Source organism: Hordeum vulgare, chromosome 2H (genome assembly GCF_904849725.1).
Source record: "Hordeum vulgare subsp. vulgare chromosome 2H, MorexV3_pseudomolecules_assembly, whole genome shotgun sequence".
Taxonomy (NCBI): domain Eukaryota; kingdom Viridiplantae; phylum Streptophyta; class Magnoliopsida; order Poales; family Poaceae; genus Hordeum; species Hordeum vulgare.
The window spans coordinates 596,173,440-596,190,704 of NC_058519.1; the positions used below are offsets into that span (position 1 = coordinate 596,173,440).

The 17,265-nt window shown below is 46.0% G+C and overlaps 3 protein-coding genes across 3 annotated transcripts; 2 read left to right on the forward strand and 1 right to left on the reverse strand.

Annotated features, from left to right (window-relative positions):
* The first annotated feature begins 80 nt into the window (after positions 1–80).
* LOC123427566 (probable aquaporin TIP5-1) lies at positions 81–1,403 on the forward strand. Its single transcript, XM_045111645.1, has 3 exons — positions 81–312; positions 421–671; positions 759–1,403. The coding sequence occupies exons 1-3, from the start codon at positions 186–188 to the stop codon at positions 1,167–1,169; spliced, it is 789 nt and encodes a 262-aa protein (XP_044967580.1). The 5' UTR covers positions 81–185; the 3' UTR covers positions 1,170–1,403.
* Positions 1,404–11,365: 9,962 nt separating this feature from the next.
* LOC123427567 (cysteine and histidine-rich domain-containing protein RAR1) lies at positions 11,366–15,324 on the forward strand. The gene is made up of 6 exons (XM_045111646.1): positions 11,366–11,644; positions 13,302–13,304; positions 13,385–13,467; positions 14,394–14,560; positions 14,675–14,898; positions 14,984–15,324. The coding sequence occupies exons 1-6, from the start codon at positions 11,516–11,518 to the stop codon at positions 15,074–15,076; spliced, it is 699 nt and encodes a 232-aa protein (XP_044967581.1). The 5' UTR covers positions 11,366–11,515; the 3' UTR covers positions 15,077–15,324.
* A 628-nt stretch (positions 15,325–15,952) lies between these two features.
* On the reverse strand, positions 15,953–16,977 carry LOC123428696. The gene is made up of 3 exons (XM_045112877.1): positions 16,895–16,977; positions 16,672–16,784; positions 15,953–16,558 (listed from the first exon to the last, which is right to left on the reverse strand). Exons 1-3 carry the CDS (start codon positions 16,975–16,977, stop codon positions 16,128–16,130), a joined length of 627 nt encoding a protein of 208 aa, XP_044968812.1. The 3' UTR covers positions 15,953–16,127.
* Between the last annotated feature and the right edge of the window lie 288 nt (positions 16,978–17,265).

Consider the following 17,265-nt stretch of genomic DNA (forward strand, 5'->3'; position numbering starts at 1 on the left):
GCCACTGGAGCGGGCGCGAGCGCGCGCGGCGGCAACCGCCGGAAACTTCCCGGGCGCGGGGGCGCCGGTTCGCTGCACGGTCGTGTCCCTCTCGCTCTTTTATAAACTCTGAAACTTGCTCCTCTGCGATCCATCCGTGCAAACTTCACTGCGTCGAGAGTCTCGAGACGCTGGAACTTGTGGCAATGGCGTCCAACCTCCGCGTGCACCTGAAGCACTGCTTCTCGCCGCCGTCCCTCCGGTCCTACTTCGCCGAGTTCATCTCCACCTTCCTCTTCGTGTTCACCGCCGTCGGCTCCGCCATCTCCGCCAGTACGTACGTCGGCCGACTTCGCCGCGGCCGTGTGAGTTGATGATCTCGTTCGTGCGTGCTCACGGTTCACTAACCGCGCGTTTCTTTGGGGAATGTGTGCCTGCCAGGGATGCTCACGCCCGACGTCACGTCCAACGCCTCGTCCCTGGTGGCGACCGCCGTCGCGCAGTCGTTCGGGCTCTTCGCCGCGGTGTTCATCGCCGCCGACGTCTCCGGCGGCCACGTCAACCCGGCCGTCACGTTCGCCTTCGCCATCGGCGGCCACATCGGCGTCCCGACCGCCATCTTCTACTGGACGTGCCAACTGCTCGGCTCCACGCTCGCCTGCCTCGTCCTCCACTTCCTCTCCGCCGGCCAGGTACCGTCCATCGATCACTTCCACAAGCATGCATGCAACTCCTAGTTATACACCTCAGAGCATGCGTGTGTGTGTGTGGGGCTGCAGGCCGTGCCGACGACGAGGATCGCTGTGGAGATGACCGGGTTCGGCGCGTCGATAGTGGAGGGGGTGATGACGTTCATGGTGGTGTACACGGTGCACGTCGCCGGCGACCCTCGCGGGCAAGGCAGGAAGGGGCTGGCGACGTCGGCGCTGGGCGCGCTGGTGGTCGGGCTCGTGACGGGCGCCTGCGTGCTGGCGGCGGGCTCTCTCACGGGGGCGTCCATGAACCCCGCGCGGTCGTTCGGGCCGGCGGTTGTCAGCGGCGACTTCAAGAACCAGGCCGTGTACTGGGCCGGCCCGATGATCGGCGCGGCCGTGGCGGCGCTGGTGCATCAGAACCTGGTGTTCCCGTCCGCGCCGGAGCCGCTGCCGCACGAGTCGCGCCACGGGAGCGTGGAAACGGTGGTGGTGTGATTCATCACATCCGTATTTTGTTTGCTTATTATAACTTGTTTGTTCCAGACTAATGTGTGTTTGTAATGGTTAGATGTGTGCGTGATGTTCGTGCAATAATCGAAGCATGTTTGTAAATTATGTGTAGCTTCGTGAGTACTATTACTGTTATCATCATTATGTGTGTTTGTAGCTTTGGAATAATCCAAGTACGCTTGTAAATTATGTTTGTAAGCCCTATTATCATATCCTTTTTGAGTTCAATACTCCCTCCGTTCCAAAATTCTTGTCTTAGCATTGTCTACACATGGATGTATCTAAATACTAAACCATGACTAGATACATTCATATATAGACAAATTTAAGACAAGAATTTTGGGACGGAAGGAGTACTACTTTAAGCACATTCCACCAATAGAAAATACGAAAACAAAAACAATTAAGCTGAGTTCAACTGAAAAAAAAGTTAAAAATTTGATGTCAAACCTTTTTGAAGGATACCAAGGTATAACACCCTCATGCACGTTAGAACCCGTACACAAATCCTAAAGTGTTCCCTTCAAACGATCCTCTGAGCGAACTATGAGATGATTACATTAACTGGTTTGCTCAGGGTGGTAATCTGAGCGAACATATTCGGATGTAAATTTATTTTTCTAGAGCATGACAATTTTTACCCTTTTCTATTGTTGTATGAGGACAATTTTCACCATTTTCCCCTTTTAGGCTGGCATTTCTCCATGCAGCAATCATGAATAATCCCTGAAAATGCATGGCAAATACTCTGTTGCAACATTATAATTTTTGACTTTTTAATACAACATGATTATTCTTACTTGAGAATATGGTAAACCCTTATGTAATAGCAAAACTGATTTATCTGTTTTCGCTTGGCAATTCTTGAGTGTTGGCTAAGAGTGTTTTTAAGCGAAAGAAAATGCTCATTCCTTCCTACTCCCTCCGTTCCTAAATATAAGTCTTTTAAGAGATTTCACTAAGGGTTTACATACGAAGTAAAATGAGTGAATCAACACTTTAAAGTATGTCTATATACATCTGTATGTAGTTCTCTAGTGAAACCTCTAAAAAGACTTATATTTACGAACGGAGGGAGTACTTGGTTGGGGAACAATATTTTGCTCAGGTGACCTCCTTGAGGGAACGTTAGCCTGTTATTGCGGGTAAAATTATACTTTTAGCCCAATCGATCAAATTTAGTGGCTATTGGACCTAATATATTTTGGGCCCCAATTTATTTATATTCCTAAGAAAGTACGGATGGCTAAATTAAAGTTTTTCCCTTCCTTAATATATTTTTATTAATAGGTACAATAAGTAATGTGCTTTTCTTGCCTCGGTTGCCTCTTATCAGAAAAGGGAAAATGTTCCAAGAAATCCCTTTGTTTAATAAGGGGTCTAGAATATACTCCCCCGATCCAAAATAAGCATGGCAGTTTTGAAGTAACCCTAGTTTAAAATCATGACACTTATTGTGGATCAGAAGTAGTAATATTGAATGATATACCTGTAACCATTATTGTATAATAACGTGTACATGTTTTGCATGTTCAAGACTAAATATGGTTATGGCACTTATAAAGTAAGAACATCGCCAACAATTTCACATTTTCCGTAAAGAAATCTAGTTTAGTGGGAGTTGGGCAAATAACTTTGCCCCAAACAGTTTCAAAAAATAATTTAAGGGCCCTCGTAGCCCAAACCCCTCATTTTGGGGGAGATGACTCTTTCCCTAAAAAAATCACAAAACTATCATGTTAGTACGTTACCGCCGACCATCCCCAACATTCGTCGTCGTGTCGACCTGTCGCCATCGACCACCGCGATCTGTTGTTCATCTTGGATCGGGGGAGTATATTTTAGGGGAAGAATTTTATGAGAACTGCAAAAGCAGCTCAACTGTCGGCCTTCCCCTAGATTATATGGACACCCCGTAAAACCATATTTATGGGGTGGGGGTTTGGGGGTTATCTGCTGGTGATGCTCTAAGTTATAAAATGTACCGACATACCTTTGATAAGAAAACCATCAATAGTACATAGAACTTCTCTACTTTCGTAATCTCCAATCGTTCTCTTCTCTCCTCAGACTTGCCGCAAAGCAACTCCCATGGCGGCGACGTCTAGGGTTTACCTTCCCTGACGGCGACGTCTAGGGTTTGAATTTGTTCCGGGTACGAGAGGAGTCCGGCTTCTACTCCAATTTGGGCGACGTGGATACGGATACATATACGCCTGGTCGGGGAGGTTTCTCTCATCTCGCATCGAGGTTGTCACTGATAGCTTATGGAGCCCTCAGGATCCAAGTCCTCGGCGAATAGTACGACAAGAGCCGGCAGCTCGGAAGGGATGGATGACCTGATCGGGAAGCTGAATCTCAACGAGCGGGAGGAGGATGATCTCAACTTTGATGAAGAATTCCCGGATGAGGGGGATGCGGCGGAGTTCATGGCCATTGCTAGGGTTCATACCAATAAACCCTTCTCCCGGGGAGCCTTCTACGAGAACATGCGGATGGCGTGGAGTTTAGCGCAGGGGGTTACTTTTAGTGCGTTAGGGGAGAATCTCTTCTCCATAACGGTGGACTGTATGGGGGACTGGAAGAGGATCACAGAAGAAGGACCATGGTTGTTCCGCGACCATGCTGTCCTAATTGAAAGCTATGACGGGTTCACTAAGTTTGATGAGATAATCCTGGATCAACTGGAGGTCTGGATCGAGGTGCTGGATCTCCCTCCTATGTACAGGAAAGAGCCGGTCATCAGATCGTTGACGAAGAAAGTTGGCACGATGGTGAAGGGCATGCTAAACCCTAGATGGGGTAGTGGAAGAATCGTGAGGGTCCGGGTTAAACTTAATGTGAATGAACCCTTGATGAGGTTTGTTTCTATTACCAAGAACCAGAAGAAAGTATATTACCCGATCCTGTATGAGAAGATGCCAGTTTTCTGTTATGTGTGTGGCCATATGGGACATACTTACTTGGAGCATGGCAATAGGAAGCATGACAAGACCTCTATGGCTTGGGGGGACTGGATTCTTGCGCTTAGACCAGGATCACAGGCCCAACTCCCACGCCAAGGTACTAAGGGGATGCACCAACCTAATCCCCAGGGCAGAAGCGATGGGGACTCGGCATCGCATGCTGATTTAAAAGATGATGCTAGTAGCCCTCTAAAGGCTAGTGGTGGAACTATGGTGGAAGGGGACAGATCGCGGAAGAGACTCACTTATGATGATCTGATGGCCTCTAGCAGGGAGAGACTGGCGTTGGGCGGACCATCGATTGCTGGGAAAGATCAACTGGAGCTTCTTGACCATGATAGTAATGGGGAGGAGAGGGACGAAGAGGATGCCTCATCTCAAGATTCGAAAAGGTCCAGAACTGGTAGTAAAGCTACTATGGATGCTAGTCATCAGATATCGGCGAGCTCTGAGAAGGAGCTCGACCGGACGCAATGAAAATCTTGTGCTGGAACTGCCGTGGGTTGCGCAAACCAGCGGCAGTTCGTGCGCTCTTGGGGATCCAAGGGCGGACTAAATCGGATGTGGTTTTTCTGTCCGAAGCACATCTGAACAAAGCTAAGGCAGAAAAGTTGATGAGACGACTAAGCTTTGACTCCATGGCTGTGTTTGAAAGTGACGGACGTAGTGGTGGATTGGTGATGCTGTGGCATAGGAGTTTGGGTGTCACCTCGATGGTTGTGCAGCCCAACTTCATTGATATAAGGATAAAAGAACATGAGGCAGAGGGTTGGCGAATTACTGGGTTTTACGGTGAACCTAGTGGAGAGAGGAAGCACCTGTCATGGGATTATATGAGACAACTACATGCGATGATTGATTTACCATGGTTGTTGGCGGGAGACTTCAACGAAATCCTCCACGGCTATGAAAAGGAGGGGGGAGCGATCAGACCGATCCGTTGCCTACGGGGTTTTAGCGATGCGCTGACTGATTGCGGGCTCGATGACCTGGGATTCTCTGGCGACAAATTCACCTAGCGAAGGGGGAACATCCGTGAGCGACTTGATCGGGCTGTAGGGAATGCCTCTTGGGCTGATTTGTTCCCGGACTTTGGAGTGTCCAATGAGGAGTTTGATAAGTCTGATCACCGCCCTATCCTTATAGATACTGAACACTCTTTGGGCCTGCTCCAGCAAAGATCGACAGGTCCTCGGAAATTCGAAGCCCGCTGGCTAGCTGAGGAGAGCGTCGAAACCATTGTTCAGGAAGCGTGGGAAAGAAGGAGGGGGGAAGGAATTGCACCCCTAGCCACGACTTTTGCTGAGGTCCACGCCGACCTACATCGGTGGGATAAGGAGGTTCTCAAGGGTCCGAGAAGGAGGCTCCGGGGATTACAGAAGGAGCTAAATGACGTCCTCTCAGGGCCATTATCTGATGAGGCTGCGGTAAAGCAACAGGAATTACATATTCAAATCGAGAAACTCCTCGAGCAGGAGGAATTGTACTGGCTTCAGCGCGACAGAGCGGATTGGCTGTCGAAAGGGGACCAAAATACACAGTTCTTTCACCGTGCTGCGAATGGCAGGAAGCGGCGCAACCTAATCAAGAAGTTGAGGGGAAATAATGGTGTTTGGATAGAGAATCCACAGGACTTGCAAACCCATGTTACGGACTACTTCTCATCCTTGTTTACATCGGGGGTGCAGGATATTGACGAAGCCCTATTCCAAAAAGTTGCACCTCGTGTAACCATGGAGATGAACGCTGAGTTGACTAAACCCTATACGAGAGAGGAGGTGAAGAAAGCTCTCTATAATATTGGAGATCTAAAACCACTTGGGCCGGACGGTCTTCATGCGGTCTTCTACAAACGCTTTTGGCACATCATTGGAGAGGACCTGGTGGATGAAGTACTACAAGCTATTCAGAACAAGAAGATTCCAGCTGGGTGGAATAACACAACTATTGTGCTGATCCCAAAGGTAGAGAACCCTGAGAGTATAACCCAATTTAGACCGATCAGCCTCTGCAACGTTCTATATAAAATCATCTCGAAGGTTCTTGCTGGGAGGCTAAAGTTTCTGCTGACTGACATAATATCCCCTAACCAGAGCGCCTTTGTCCCGGGAAGGTTGATCACCGACAACTTTCTGGTGGCCTTTGAATCATACCACACTATCAAGAAGAAGATGTCTGGATATGGCACCTGTGCGGTCAAGCTAGATATGCACAAGGCTTATGACCGCGTAGAATGGCAGTTCCTCGAACGCATGATGATCAGATTGGGCTTCTCACAGGATTGGGTGGATCTTGTTATGGAATGCGTATCTTCGGTGCACTACCAGGTGCGCATCAACAATGAACTATCGGAATACTTTATCCCATCTCGGGGACTACGGCAAGGGGATCCTCTGTCCCCCTATTTGTTCTTGTTATGCACAGAAGGACTCTCAGCTATATTATCGCATGAGGAGCTGGCAGGCAATATATCCGGGGTGAGGGTGTGTCGGTCGGCTCCACCGGTATCACACCTCCTCTTCGCGGACGATTCCCTCATCTTGATGAAAGCAGATCAGGCGAATGCTACGAGTCTCCATCAAGCTCTCCACGACTACTGTGCAGCGTCGGGACAAATGGTAAGTGAGGCCAAGTCGGCGATCTTCTTTAGTCCATGCACTCCTGTTCAGGTCCGAGATGATGTGTGCGTTACACTAAACATCATGGCCGAGGCGGTCTCAGAAAAGTATCTCGGACTCCCACCCATTGTGGGGGTGGATCGTTCCGATTGCTTCCAACACCTGGTGGAGAGGGTTTTAAGCAGAATTAGAGGCTGGAAAGAGAAGCTTCTATCGGTAGGAGGAAGGGAGATCCTACTCAAAGCTGTGATCCAAGCTATCCCTTCTTATGCCATGTCTGTCTTCAAACTACCGAAGGAAATATGCAACGACATTACCTCTACGATGTCCAAATACTGGTGGGGTGATGATGATCATAAGAAACACATGCACTGGTTCGCGTGGTGGAAGATGTGTGTGCCCAAGGAGCAAGGAGGGATGGGGTTTCGCGATATACACTGCTTCAACCTTGCCCTCCTGGCAAAACAGTCGTGGAGACTACTGAGTGAACCGGATTCTCTATGTGCCCAAGTACTTAGAGCCAAATACTTCCCCGATGGTGACCTATTGAACTGCTCGCTTAAGAAGGGGAGCTCGTATACCTGGCAGAGTATATGGAGTGGTCTCCAAACTTTTAAAAAGGGCATCATTTGGAGAGTAGGTGATTGAACATCAATAAACCTTTAGAATGATCCTTAGATCCCTAGTAGCCCGAACAAGCGGCTCCACACGCCCAGGAATAATATTGTGCTTACTAGAGTATCCGAACTTATTGATGAGGAGAATAGAGTTTGGGATGAGGATCTTATAAGACAGCTTTTTTGGCCAATTGATGCCGAACGCATACTAAACATACCACTGGCACTTGGGATGATGACAGATTTTGTTTCTTGGAACCCGGACAGACGCGGTATATTCTCTATTAAATCGTCTTATCATGAAGAATGGGAATTCCAACATGGGCGAAAGTTGAGGAGGACAAGCAACCATCAAACCTCAGGTATTAACCCTATCTGAAAAACCCTTTGGAAGTTAAGGATCCCGGCGAAGGTCAAAATCCATGCTTGGAGAACCTTGTTGGGCGCAATACCTTGCTATGGTGTCCTGGCGAATTGTCATATCAGAACCAGCTCGCAATGTCCCTTATGCACATCAGATTGTGAAAGTATCAAACATGTGATGTTCTAGTGCCCGCGTGTGTTGGAAATCTGGCGAGTCCTGGGGCTGTCTAGTCTTATCCAGGAAGTATGCACGATGGAAAGGGATGGGGTGCGATACTACAAGACTTGTTGCTGTCCAAGAGTAATATCCACTCGCACATAGCTGATGTTGGTAGGGGGGAACTCATCGCTACTGCCGTTTGGTACCTGTGGTGGGAGAGAAGGCAATTTACTAATGGTGAGAAAGTATATGAACCACCCAGATCAGCACATGCGATATCAGCCCTAGCTAAAAACTTCTCCCGGGCCGGGGGAAAAACGCTGAGTTTCCTCCGTCACGGTTGGAATCCACCTGGTGCTGGCCTCTACAAACTCAATGTTGATGCCTGCTTCAATACCGACGCCGGGACAGGAAGTTCAGGGGCAGTTGTACGCGACGATAAAGGCACCTTCATGGCGGCTCTGTGCAACGACATCCCCTTTGCTGAGGATGCAGGATCGGCGGAAGCTAGAGGTCTGAGAGATGGGCTTCTATTGGCGAATGAATTGGGGCTGGAACAGCTTGTGGTTGAGTGTGATTGCATGGAGGTGGTGGACACTATGTGCGACGGAGGAAACTCACTTGGACCGGCTGCTGCAATATATGAAGAATGTGCTTTCCTGGCTAAGAATTTTAGTTTCATCCAATTTCAGTTCTGTCCTAGGAAGACCAATATGGTAGATGATACTCTTGCTAGAAATGTTGTAACCACTCGAACTATTAAGTGGTTTGAGGAACCCTCGGGTTTCCTTGTCGATGTATTAGCAAACGATGTAACACTCCTTTCTTATGAAATATAAAGGCCATCCTGGCCTTCCCCGTTAAAAAAAAACCCATCAATATACCAAGTTTCTTTTATTATGTTTATTCTGCATATAGTGAAAGTTTGGTCAGCTCTGATGTAACACCCTCAAGCTCCATACACATGAGCCGCAACATAAAAGCTTCACACTACGAGAGCCAAAACAAAAGCAACCTACTATCCCAGTGCCAGATATATTTGCACCATGACAAATATACTTTTACATACCATGGCAAAATTACTTTACGGATGATGGCAAAGATACTTTATGACCCATGTCAAATTTACTGTCCATGACAAATATATTGAACAATCTATGGTAATTTTATCAATCCATAGCAGATTTATTGAACAATCCATAGTAAATTTCCTTTTTGGGGGACCATGACAAATTGCTTTTTGTTATCTATTATGAAAATTTTATTTTTCCACCATGGCAAATTTAATTTTTTGAACAAATAATTATAATTTTTTACTCCTTTACAAAATTATTTTTTGAACCTTTTCATGGCAAATTTGTTTCGTGAGACTTTTAAAAATAATAATAATTTTGCACCAGCTTTTACAAAATAATTCAATTTAAATTCAAACATATTCTTAATTATCTTTAGTGTTTTTTTAGATATGTCATATCTACTTTCCTGATGCATTACATTTTTAAAATTTCATGGATATAATTTAGATAAAGGCAAACTTATGTTCAAACGTACCCTCGCTATCATGTCAAACTGACGCTTCATGTATATTTTTGTTTTGATATATATTGTGACAATTTTTGTATAAATTTTTTGTCTCCCTGGATCCGCATCACTGCATGTCATTTTACTATTCATGATTTTTTGGTAATATATTAGGAGACGGCAAAATGTTGTGCATACAACATGTCAATTTGATATGCGCACCCTCCATGATAATACTTATTGCATGTTGTTGTGAATTTTTTGTTTTGCATACATAATCAATTTTTTGTCACTTTTCATATTTTTTTGTTTTTGCAAAAGGGAATTTGTGTTGGGTGAGGAGGTCTAGAAACGGGCATGCAGGTTGGAGAGGGAAGGGGGTGTTCCCAGCGGGTGTTGCAGTTCGACCGTGGGATGTATTTCTATCGAACATTTTTGTTAGCGCAAGCGGCTTCGTCGTAACGAACCACTACAACACCTTTCCATCATAAATTGGAGTTCCAGAGGTATATTTTTTGTTGGTAGCCCCTTAGGTATAAAAAACTGTCCACAGTAAGGTATTCTTTCTTTAGTCTATTAAGATCGAGTTCTTTTTAGCTTTTGATTCTCTAGAATCAGCTTTTGAAAAAATTCCCTGAAAATTAGCTTCTTCCAGAATCAGGCAAAATCGGTCGTCAAGTTCTTTTCTAAGACTGTGGTCTAAAACTACGGGACGAGTTGTATACTAAAATGTTTGTAACACGCTTGAAAAATAAATCGATGTTGACCTACGAACAGAGAAGACAGAGAGGAAAGGAGAGCTCGCCTGAGCAAACTCCGGCGTGGCGGCGTCCGATGGTGTGGGGCGGAGGCACGTTGGGAGTCGAGGCGAGTGGACAGGGTGGAGCAGCAGCTCCAGGCCTGGAGGCGAGCAGGCGGGGCGGAGCAGCAGCTCCGGGCCTGGAGGCGAGCGGGCGGAGCGGACTCTCGGGTGGCGCAGCATCGGTGGCATCGTGCGGGGCAGAGAAGTGGTCGGGGCGCGCTCTCGGACGGCGACGACAACCCGAAAACCCTATTGCGAGGGTGAGCGGGGAGGTGGGGGATCGAGAGGAACCAGTGGCGTTTCTATTGTAATTTGCGTTTTAATAGGGATAGTATCTTAAATTGATCTGTTTTGTTTTACAGGACGGCCCAGAATCGCGAGAAGCAGAGTCTCTAGGCGATTTTCGATTGCACTACTGATTCTAGCGATTCATAGATGATTTTAGACAATCAAATCGAGTTTTTTAAGCTTTTGATTTTTCAAACCCAAAATCACCAAAGCGAAAAGAACTGGGTCTAAAACGGTTTTGACAATAACACGATAAAGATCATATGCGTGACGCTCTAACATTGGATGAACATTTCTTTCAAAAATTGAAATAAATAAAATATAATATTTTAGAATAAACATGAGCATACCCAGGCCGGACCGAGCTTAAGAAAGCCTGAACTAAAACTTCCAAGCCCAAACCTGGCCGAACCCAACCAAAAAATCAAATATTTAGGTCCGAGCCCTATCCAAATGGACCAAAAAGATGGACTTCGGACCAGGCCGGGCCGGGCCACACCTCCGTGTAAAATGGCTGTTTCTCAAGGTCAAGCCCGACCCGAAATAACTATTGGATATAGTTTTGAAGCCCAAGCCCGGCTTGAACATAAAGCCCGGCCCGGCCCGGCCCAGGCTGCCCATGCCCAGGTTTATTTCGGAATATACCGACTTCTTTAGGCCTTGTTCGGTTCCTTCAAAATTAAAGAGGTTTAGAGGGGATTAGGAGAGATTAAATCCCTACAAGTCAAATCCCCTCCAATCCTCTTTAATCCTCTCGTTGGTGAAATTAACCGAACAAGCCTTAAATAGGGAGCGGTTTTCTCCGGGTGAAAAGTAACCTCCGGCCAGGGGTAGTGAGCCTCCGGGTCGGAGTCCAGAAGAGTCGAGAACTTGCCGCAGCCTGCCCCTCGTCGTCTTTGTTCCGTGCGCCGAAACAGATTCGACAGCTCCAGCGAAGAGCGAGAGGGGCACAAGGAAGAAATCTTCGGAGAGAGAGAGAGAGAGAGACGCATCGCGATGTCGGCGGAGACGGAGAGGAGCGCCGCCGCGCCCGCGCCCGCGCCCATGCGGTGCCAGCGCATAGGCTGCGACGCCATGTTCACCGACGACGACAACCCCGATGGCTCCTGCCACTACCACCCCTCCGTAAGCTCCCCCCTCTCCCCTTCCCCCTTCCCCACTCGAGAAATCCGCGTCGTTTCGCTTCTTCGAGCCCCCTGTAGATCATGGTGGTACACGCCTTCCTTGTAACCCCCTAAGCTCGCTTCTCGGATCTCGCTTTGGTTAGACTCATGTGCTAAGGATCTGGGTGTGTAGTCGGGAGTCGAGGGTTTAGATCCTCTACGCCCACGCAAGGCACGAATCGGGACAGCTGCTGAGTCGGAGAAATTGTAATCTACCCAGATCTTGGAGACAATCTTAACTAAGCATATACTCTTATCATCTTGTTGGCATCTGGTATGTTGGTGTAGATTGGTAGCATGTTCCCTCTAATCGTATTATTCAGTCAGAAGCGTCGGTTGATTGCATTGACAAAATAGGCTACAAGTAACTGCAGGCGCACTTTAGGGGAACATTGTTCTGTGGAATGCAGGTGTACCTTCAAGTTGCCTTATGCGCAATATGTGTGTCAACCATGTTATATTATGTTCCCTTAGAGTTGGGTCACGCGCTCATTTGTTTTAGGGCATAAATACGTATGTGTGACTACCCTAAACAGAACAAAAATGGAAAGGGGTCAAGGGACCTTTGCTTGGTTTGATTAATTCACGTGTTAAGATTGAAGTGTGATCTTGCATTGATGTTCTACAAAGTGATTTGCTAGGAAAGAGTGAATTACAGAAAGATACAAGTTTAATATATGATATATCGCTAAACTACAGATTGAAGAACAGATATTTACAACTATTGATTCAAGTGAACAACATGTAGTTTTGTGGTGTAATTGCCTAGTTGGTCACTAAATCTGCAGTTCTTTGAGGTTGGTCAAATCTGTAGCTTTATTATACACTTGGTCCGTAAATCTGTGTGTGAAGCTTCTTTAAATTCATAATTTTGGACATGTAGTTGAGCAGTTTCTTTAAATATTTTGCAAAATTTACTGCAGAAAAATTAGCAATTTAGACACTTATTTCACTGTTACTCTAGTTATTCTGCAATGTTTGATACCAATGCATTAAGTAACTGGTGCCAAGGAATCTTCAAGTAATTTTTTTAAGTTGGTAAAATCTGTAGCTGTATTATACAATTGGTCCATAAATTTGCGTGTGCAGTTTATTTAAATTCGTATTTTCATGACAGTTTCTATATTGAACATGTAGTTGACCGAAATTCACTCGAGGAAAAGTAGCTATTTAAACACCTATTTCACTGATGCAGATGTTTGATACCAATGCAAGAAGTAACTGGCACCAAGGAATCTTGTATGTAATTCTGTTTTTGTCTTTTCGAAAAATACGGGAACTGCTCAACAATAAGCACTACTCTGTAGGCAATCCCAAATTCGATTGTGATATTCACCAGTTGAACTACTTTAATTGATCTTAAACATTTTCGAAAATACACTAATAAGGCGTGTTCAGGATATCAGTTATAGATACGAGATCGAATAGTTAAATCTTGAAAAAGTAAGTTATGAATCAATTATGACATGAGAATAACTTAGCATGCATTTCTATCTTTCTGACAAGAGAAAAGTTTTTTTTTAGTTTTTGTGAACTGTTTCAGAAAATTACATATTTACAGCATCCATTTCCATATTTTAGCTATTAACAGCTCTCCGCCTTTTTTTGTTTTGTTGCAGGGAGTAAGTTCTTATGCTGCTGCACTTGTGGGATTATTTCTGTTTTTGGTAAAACCATAGGTTCTCTAATATATTATTTGCAGCCTCTGTTTCATGATGGCATGAAAGAGTGGAGCTGTTGCAAGCAAAGAAGCCATGATTTTAGCTTATTTTTGGCTATTCCTGGGTAAGGATCTTCTCTCCTCCCATGGCAGGCAGTGGCAGAATAGTTATGTATGTTGTGTTGTGCATGGTGTCATTGATACAAATTAGGGATGCAAGTACAAATTATTAGTGAGTCCAGCTCTCTCTATGCATTGCAATTAGAAAGTAGATTTGCACCATCTTTGGCTGATTTGTGATGGAACAAACGTGTGTTTGAAATTTCTTTGGTCACCAATTAGGAATTAGCACTATGATCAACCATTCTCATTTCCTTCTTCATGTGTTGCCTAGGACTAAAACTTATCTAATTTATAGCTTGATTGAACAGTGGAGGATCACTTGTCAACATACCTTTTTAAATCCATGTCTTCTGTTTCTGTAAGGTACTACCGTCTTATAAGGAGAATGTTGTATGCATTTATTTGGATTCACTTGAAGCCTAGTACAGTTTCGTTCTTAATGTCATGTTGTAATGGGTCTACGGTAAACACTGTAATTTAACTTGTTTGGCCCAGTCAATATCATTGCGCTACATCACTATATGGCCGAATAAACATCTGCTTGCAGTTCAGAGTTTAGACTGAACTGGCTCTCACTTATCTTATTGGTTCATTTTACTGAGTGAGCGCAGTAAAATGTACACAAGATATTTCTATGTTAGTGCTTTGGCTACTTCACCACCCTCTGTTAAATCATCTTGAATTGGCTGAAGAAAGTTATTCCACTTTTCAGGGAGCTCCAGTGATATGGCTCCAATTTGCTGGCAAACCTGAAAACGATGCCTTATGTCTTACAGTACTGTTTTTGTAACGTAATCAATGTTCCAGCTTTAATCATTGCCTCCTCTCATTCTAGACCACAGTGTTCTTGCTTGAAATATTAACACCCATGACCTGTTATATTTCGGGAAACTAGACATAACTAATCACATTCTCTACCACGGTGTAGATGTGCCACAGGGAAGCATACAACTGAGAAACCAGTCACAAAAGCTGTTTCTCTTAACTCCTCAAAGGCAACCCCACCAAAGTCAGCTCCAGTCCAGTCTTCTAAGCAGGGTGTGGAAACTGAGGCCTGCTCAAGGTGCCGTCAGGGTTTCTTTTGTTCTGACCATGGTGAGTTTGTGTCTTTGAACACTTCACAAATTCAAAAAATTGCTTGATCTATTTTTCTTCCTTTCTTTGTTTTGAAAAATTGATTGTATGAACCATGCACCAATGTATTTTTAGGATCACAGCCCAAGGCACAAAAACCAGTTGCTGTAAATGGTACAAATACGGAATCTGTCCAGAAATCCTCAGTTCCAGAGCCCAAGAAAAAGGTTGTTGATATAAATGAACCTAGGGTTTGTAAGAATAAAGGATGTGGCAAAACGTACAAGGAGAAGGATAACCATGATGCTGCATGCGATTACCATCCAGGTCCTGCAGTTTTCCATGACAGAAATAGAGGGGTATGTATTTTCTCTCGTTAAATTCGTGTTCATGTATGTTCACCTTGATTCTTACCATCAGTGCATACCGCACCTGCTCTTGCAGTGGAAGTGTTGTGATGTCCATGTCAAGGAGTTTGACGAATTTATGGAGATACCTCCATGCACAAAGGGGTGGCACAATGCTGATGCTGTGTGAGTTCGCACCATGACCTGCATTAAGATCACGGCACTCATACAGTTATTTGTTGTAGTATCTCCTAGTTTATTTCTGGAGAACTATGCTTGGAAGTGTGACCTGATATTCAGGAATGAGCCTGCTTGAGTGTGCTCTGAGTAATTACTGTCGAAATCTCATGTGGTGTTTCATGTAATCTGTAATCGGAACTTGAAACCATATGTGGACACTGAATTTAGTAACCGAGCTTTGCCATTTTTCAAGTAAAATGTGCTGCTGCTTGGGTGAGCTCTGAGTAATTACCTTGAAATCTCATGGGATGTTCAAAAATTAATCTGGAAGTGGTACTTGAAACTATGTGTGGACACTCAATTTAGTACTCCCTCCCTTTAATACTCCCTCTGTCCAAAATTACTTGTTGCCAAAATGGATGTATCAGAACTAAAATATGTCTAGAACTTTAGATACATCTATTTTTATGACAAGTAATTCCGGAGAGAGGGAGTACAACACTTTGCTGTGATAAGTAACGGGAGTAACTAAACTATGTTTCGAAGTTAAATGTGGTGTTGCTTGAAACAGTTGTGCTGTATTCTGGACTTCTTATTGCTTCTTGCGTTGCTCGACCGCATTTGGAAGCGGAAACAATAATACAGTATAACTAATTCAGTATTCACACACTAAAGAATGAGTGTAAAGAATCATACTCCCTCCGTTCCTAAATATAACACCTTTTAAAAATTCCATTCTTCCTCTGTTTTTAAATACTTGTTGGAAGAACTAGACTAGTTCTCTCCAACAACAAATATTATGGTACAGAGGGAGCACATACGGATGTATGTAGTCATATTTTAGGATGTAGATTCACTCATTTTGCTCCGTATCTAGTTTATAGTGTAATCTTTAAAAGGTCTTATATTTAGGAACGGAGGGAGTAGAACAAATACTCTCACATTATTGGTCGTTGTTCCATAAGGTGGCCTCACTGACATGGATGGCTACAGATTACTGCAAACTTGGCCGAAAGAAGGTAACAAAAATACTCAGGCCGCATACGGCGGGTACGTTCATTTTAGGGGATGCCAATGATTGGGATGAAAGGGAAGACGTAGATGAGAGGGATGCCCAGGCCGTAGGGTGGGCTGCTCCGTCCAAAGCGCGGCGGCAGGCTGGGCCGTGATGCAGGCCTCGGGGGTGACCTCTGGTCGCTGCCGCCGGCGGACATGGTCGCGACGGTTCCTCCGCACCTCGTGAAGACGGCGAGTCGGGATCCCAGCGCGTACGAGCCAGCCCACCCGGCAACGACGACACGCGCGACGGTGAGCCTCCGCGGCGCGCAGAGCTGCTCCCGCGTGTCGCCGAGGACCCTCGCGGCGCACCGCGAGGCCGGCACCGGCTCCGGCACGGCCACGCCGAAGTTGCCGCCGCCGTCCGTCTGCGCCACAGCGCGCGGGCGCGTGCTGCCGCCGTCGACGCCGCTGCACTCCACCGCCACGACCACACCTGGCAGATAGATGTACGTACCCGCAAAAGTGTCAGCGCGATCAGACGGCTCGTGTCACGCGAGCGCGCGTTTGATTCTTTTGGTGCACGCACGCACGTACGAACGTACGTACCGGAGGGACGGTGGCCCGCGGGGCAGTCGAGGCATGTGACGGAGCCGCGGAGGGTCTGGCACGAGAGCGCGCCGAGCTGGGAGAGCACGACGGCGAGGAGGAGGCGGCGGCGGCTGCGAGCTCAGAGAAGAGGGAGACGATGAGCCATGGCCACTCGCTGCAAAGTTGCCGTGCCAATGTGCAAGGATAGTGGTGCCTCTGCGTGCGTTATTTGTACTGGTACCGTGGTACGAGGAGGAGGATATGAACAGGGCGCGCATTGAGTGCGCGCACGCTGGGGCAGCTGGGAGATATCAGGCGAGACATGGAAATCCTTTTTTGTTTCGTTTATTATTAGGCCAACTCCAACACACTACCTGAGATGGTTCGCCTTCATCCGTTTGAGGTAGAACGACATAAAATTCGACCCAACGCGTGGAAGCAAACGGATATTTGTTCGTTTTTTCGTCCGCTTTCGTTCCGTCCATGTCTCAAATTTGTGTCGTGTTTGCGTCAAAACGGACATGTGCGGACCGGCGGTGACGAGTGTCCTTGTCCTCCCTTGACCCGTTCATAGGGACACAGCCGCCCATTTTTCTTCTCCTCTCCCCTCCC

What these genes read in the sequence shown, in the direction of transcription:
- LOC123428696 (XM_045112877.1), bottom strand. Translation starts at nt 16,977, where the DNA reads ATGTCTCGCCTGATATCTCCCAGCTGCCCCAGCGTGCGCGCACTCAAT. An exon ending in ATCCTCCTCCTCGTACCACG is followed by an intron (nt 16,785 to 16,894) that starts GTACCAGTACAA and finishes CTGAGCTCGCAG; the next exon opens with CCGCCGCCGCCTCCTCCTCG. An exon ending in CGCGGGCCACCGTCCCTCCG is followed by an intron (nt 16,559 to 16,671) that starts GTACGTACGTTC and finishes TCTATCTGCCAG; the next exon opens with GTGTGGTCGTGGCGGTGGAG.
- LOC123427566 (XM_045111645.1), top strand. Translation starts at nt 186, where the DNA reads ATGGCGTCCAACCTCCGCGTGCACCTGAAGCACTGCTTCTCGCCGCCG. An exon ending in CGGCTCCGCCATCTCCGCCA is followed by an intron (nt 313 to 420) that starts GTACGTACGTCG and finishes TGTGCCTGCCAG; the next exon opens with GGATGCTCACGCCCGACGTC. An exon ending in ACTTCCTCTCCGCCGGCCAG is followed by an intron (nt 672 to 758) that starts GTACCGTCCATC and finishes GTGGGGCTGCAG; the next exon opens with GCCGTGCCGACGACGAGGAT.
- LOC123427567 (XM_045111646.1), top strand. Translation starts at nt 11,516, where the DNA reads ATGTCGGCGGAGACGGAGAGGAGCGCCGCCGCGCCCGCGCCCGCGCCC. An exon ending in TTTCTTTTGTTCTGACCATG is followed by an intron (nt 14,561 to 14,674) that starts GTGAGTTTGTGT and finishes ATGTATTTTTAG; the next exon opens with GATCACAGCCCAAGGCACAA. An exon ending in TCCATGACAGAAATAGAGGG is followed by an intron (nt 14,899 to 14,983) that starts GTATGTATTTTC and finishes CTGCTCTTGCAG; the next exon opens with TGGAAGTGTTGTGATGTCCA.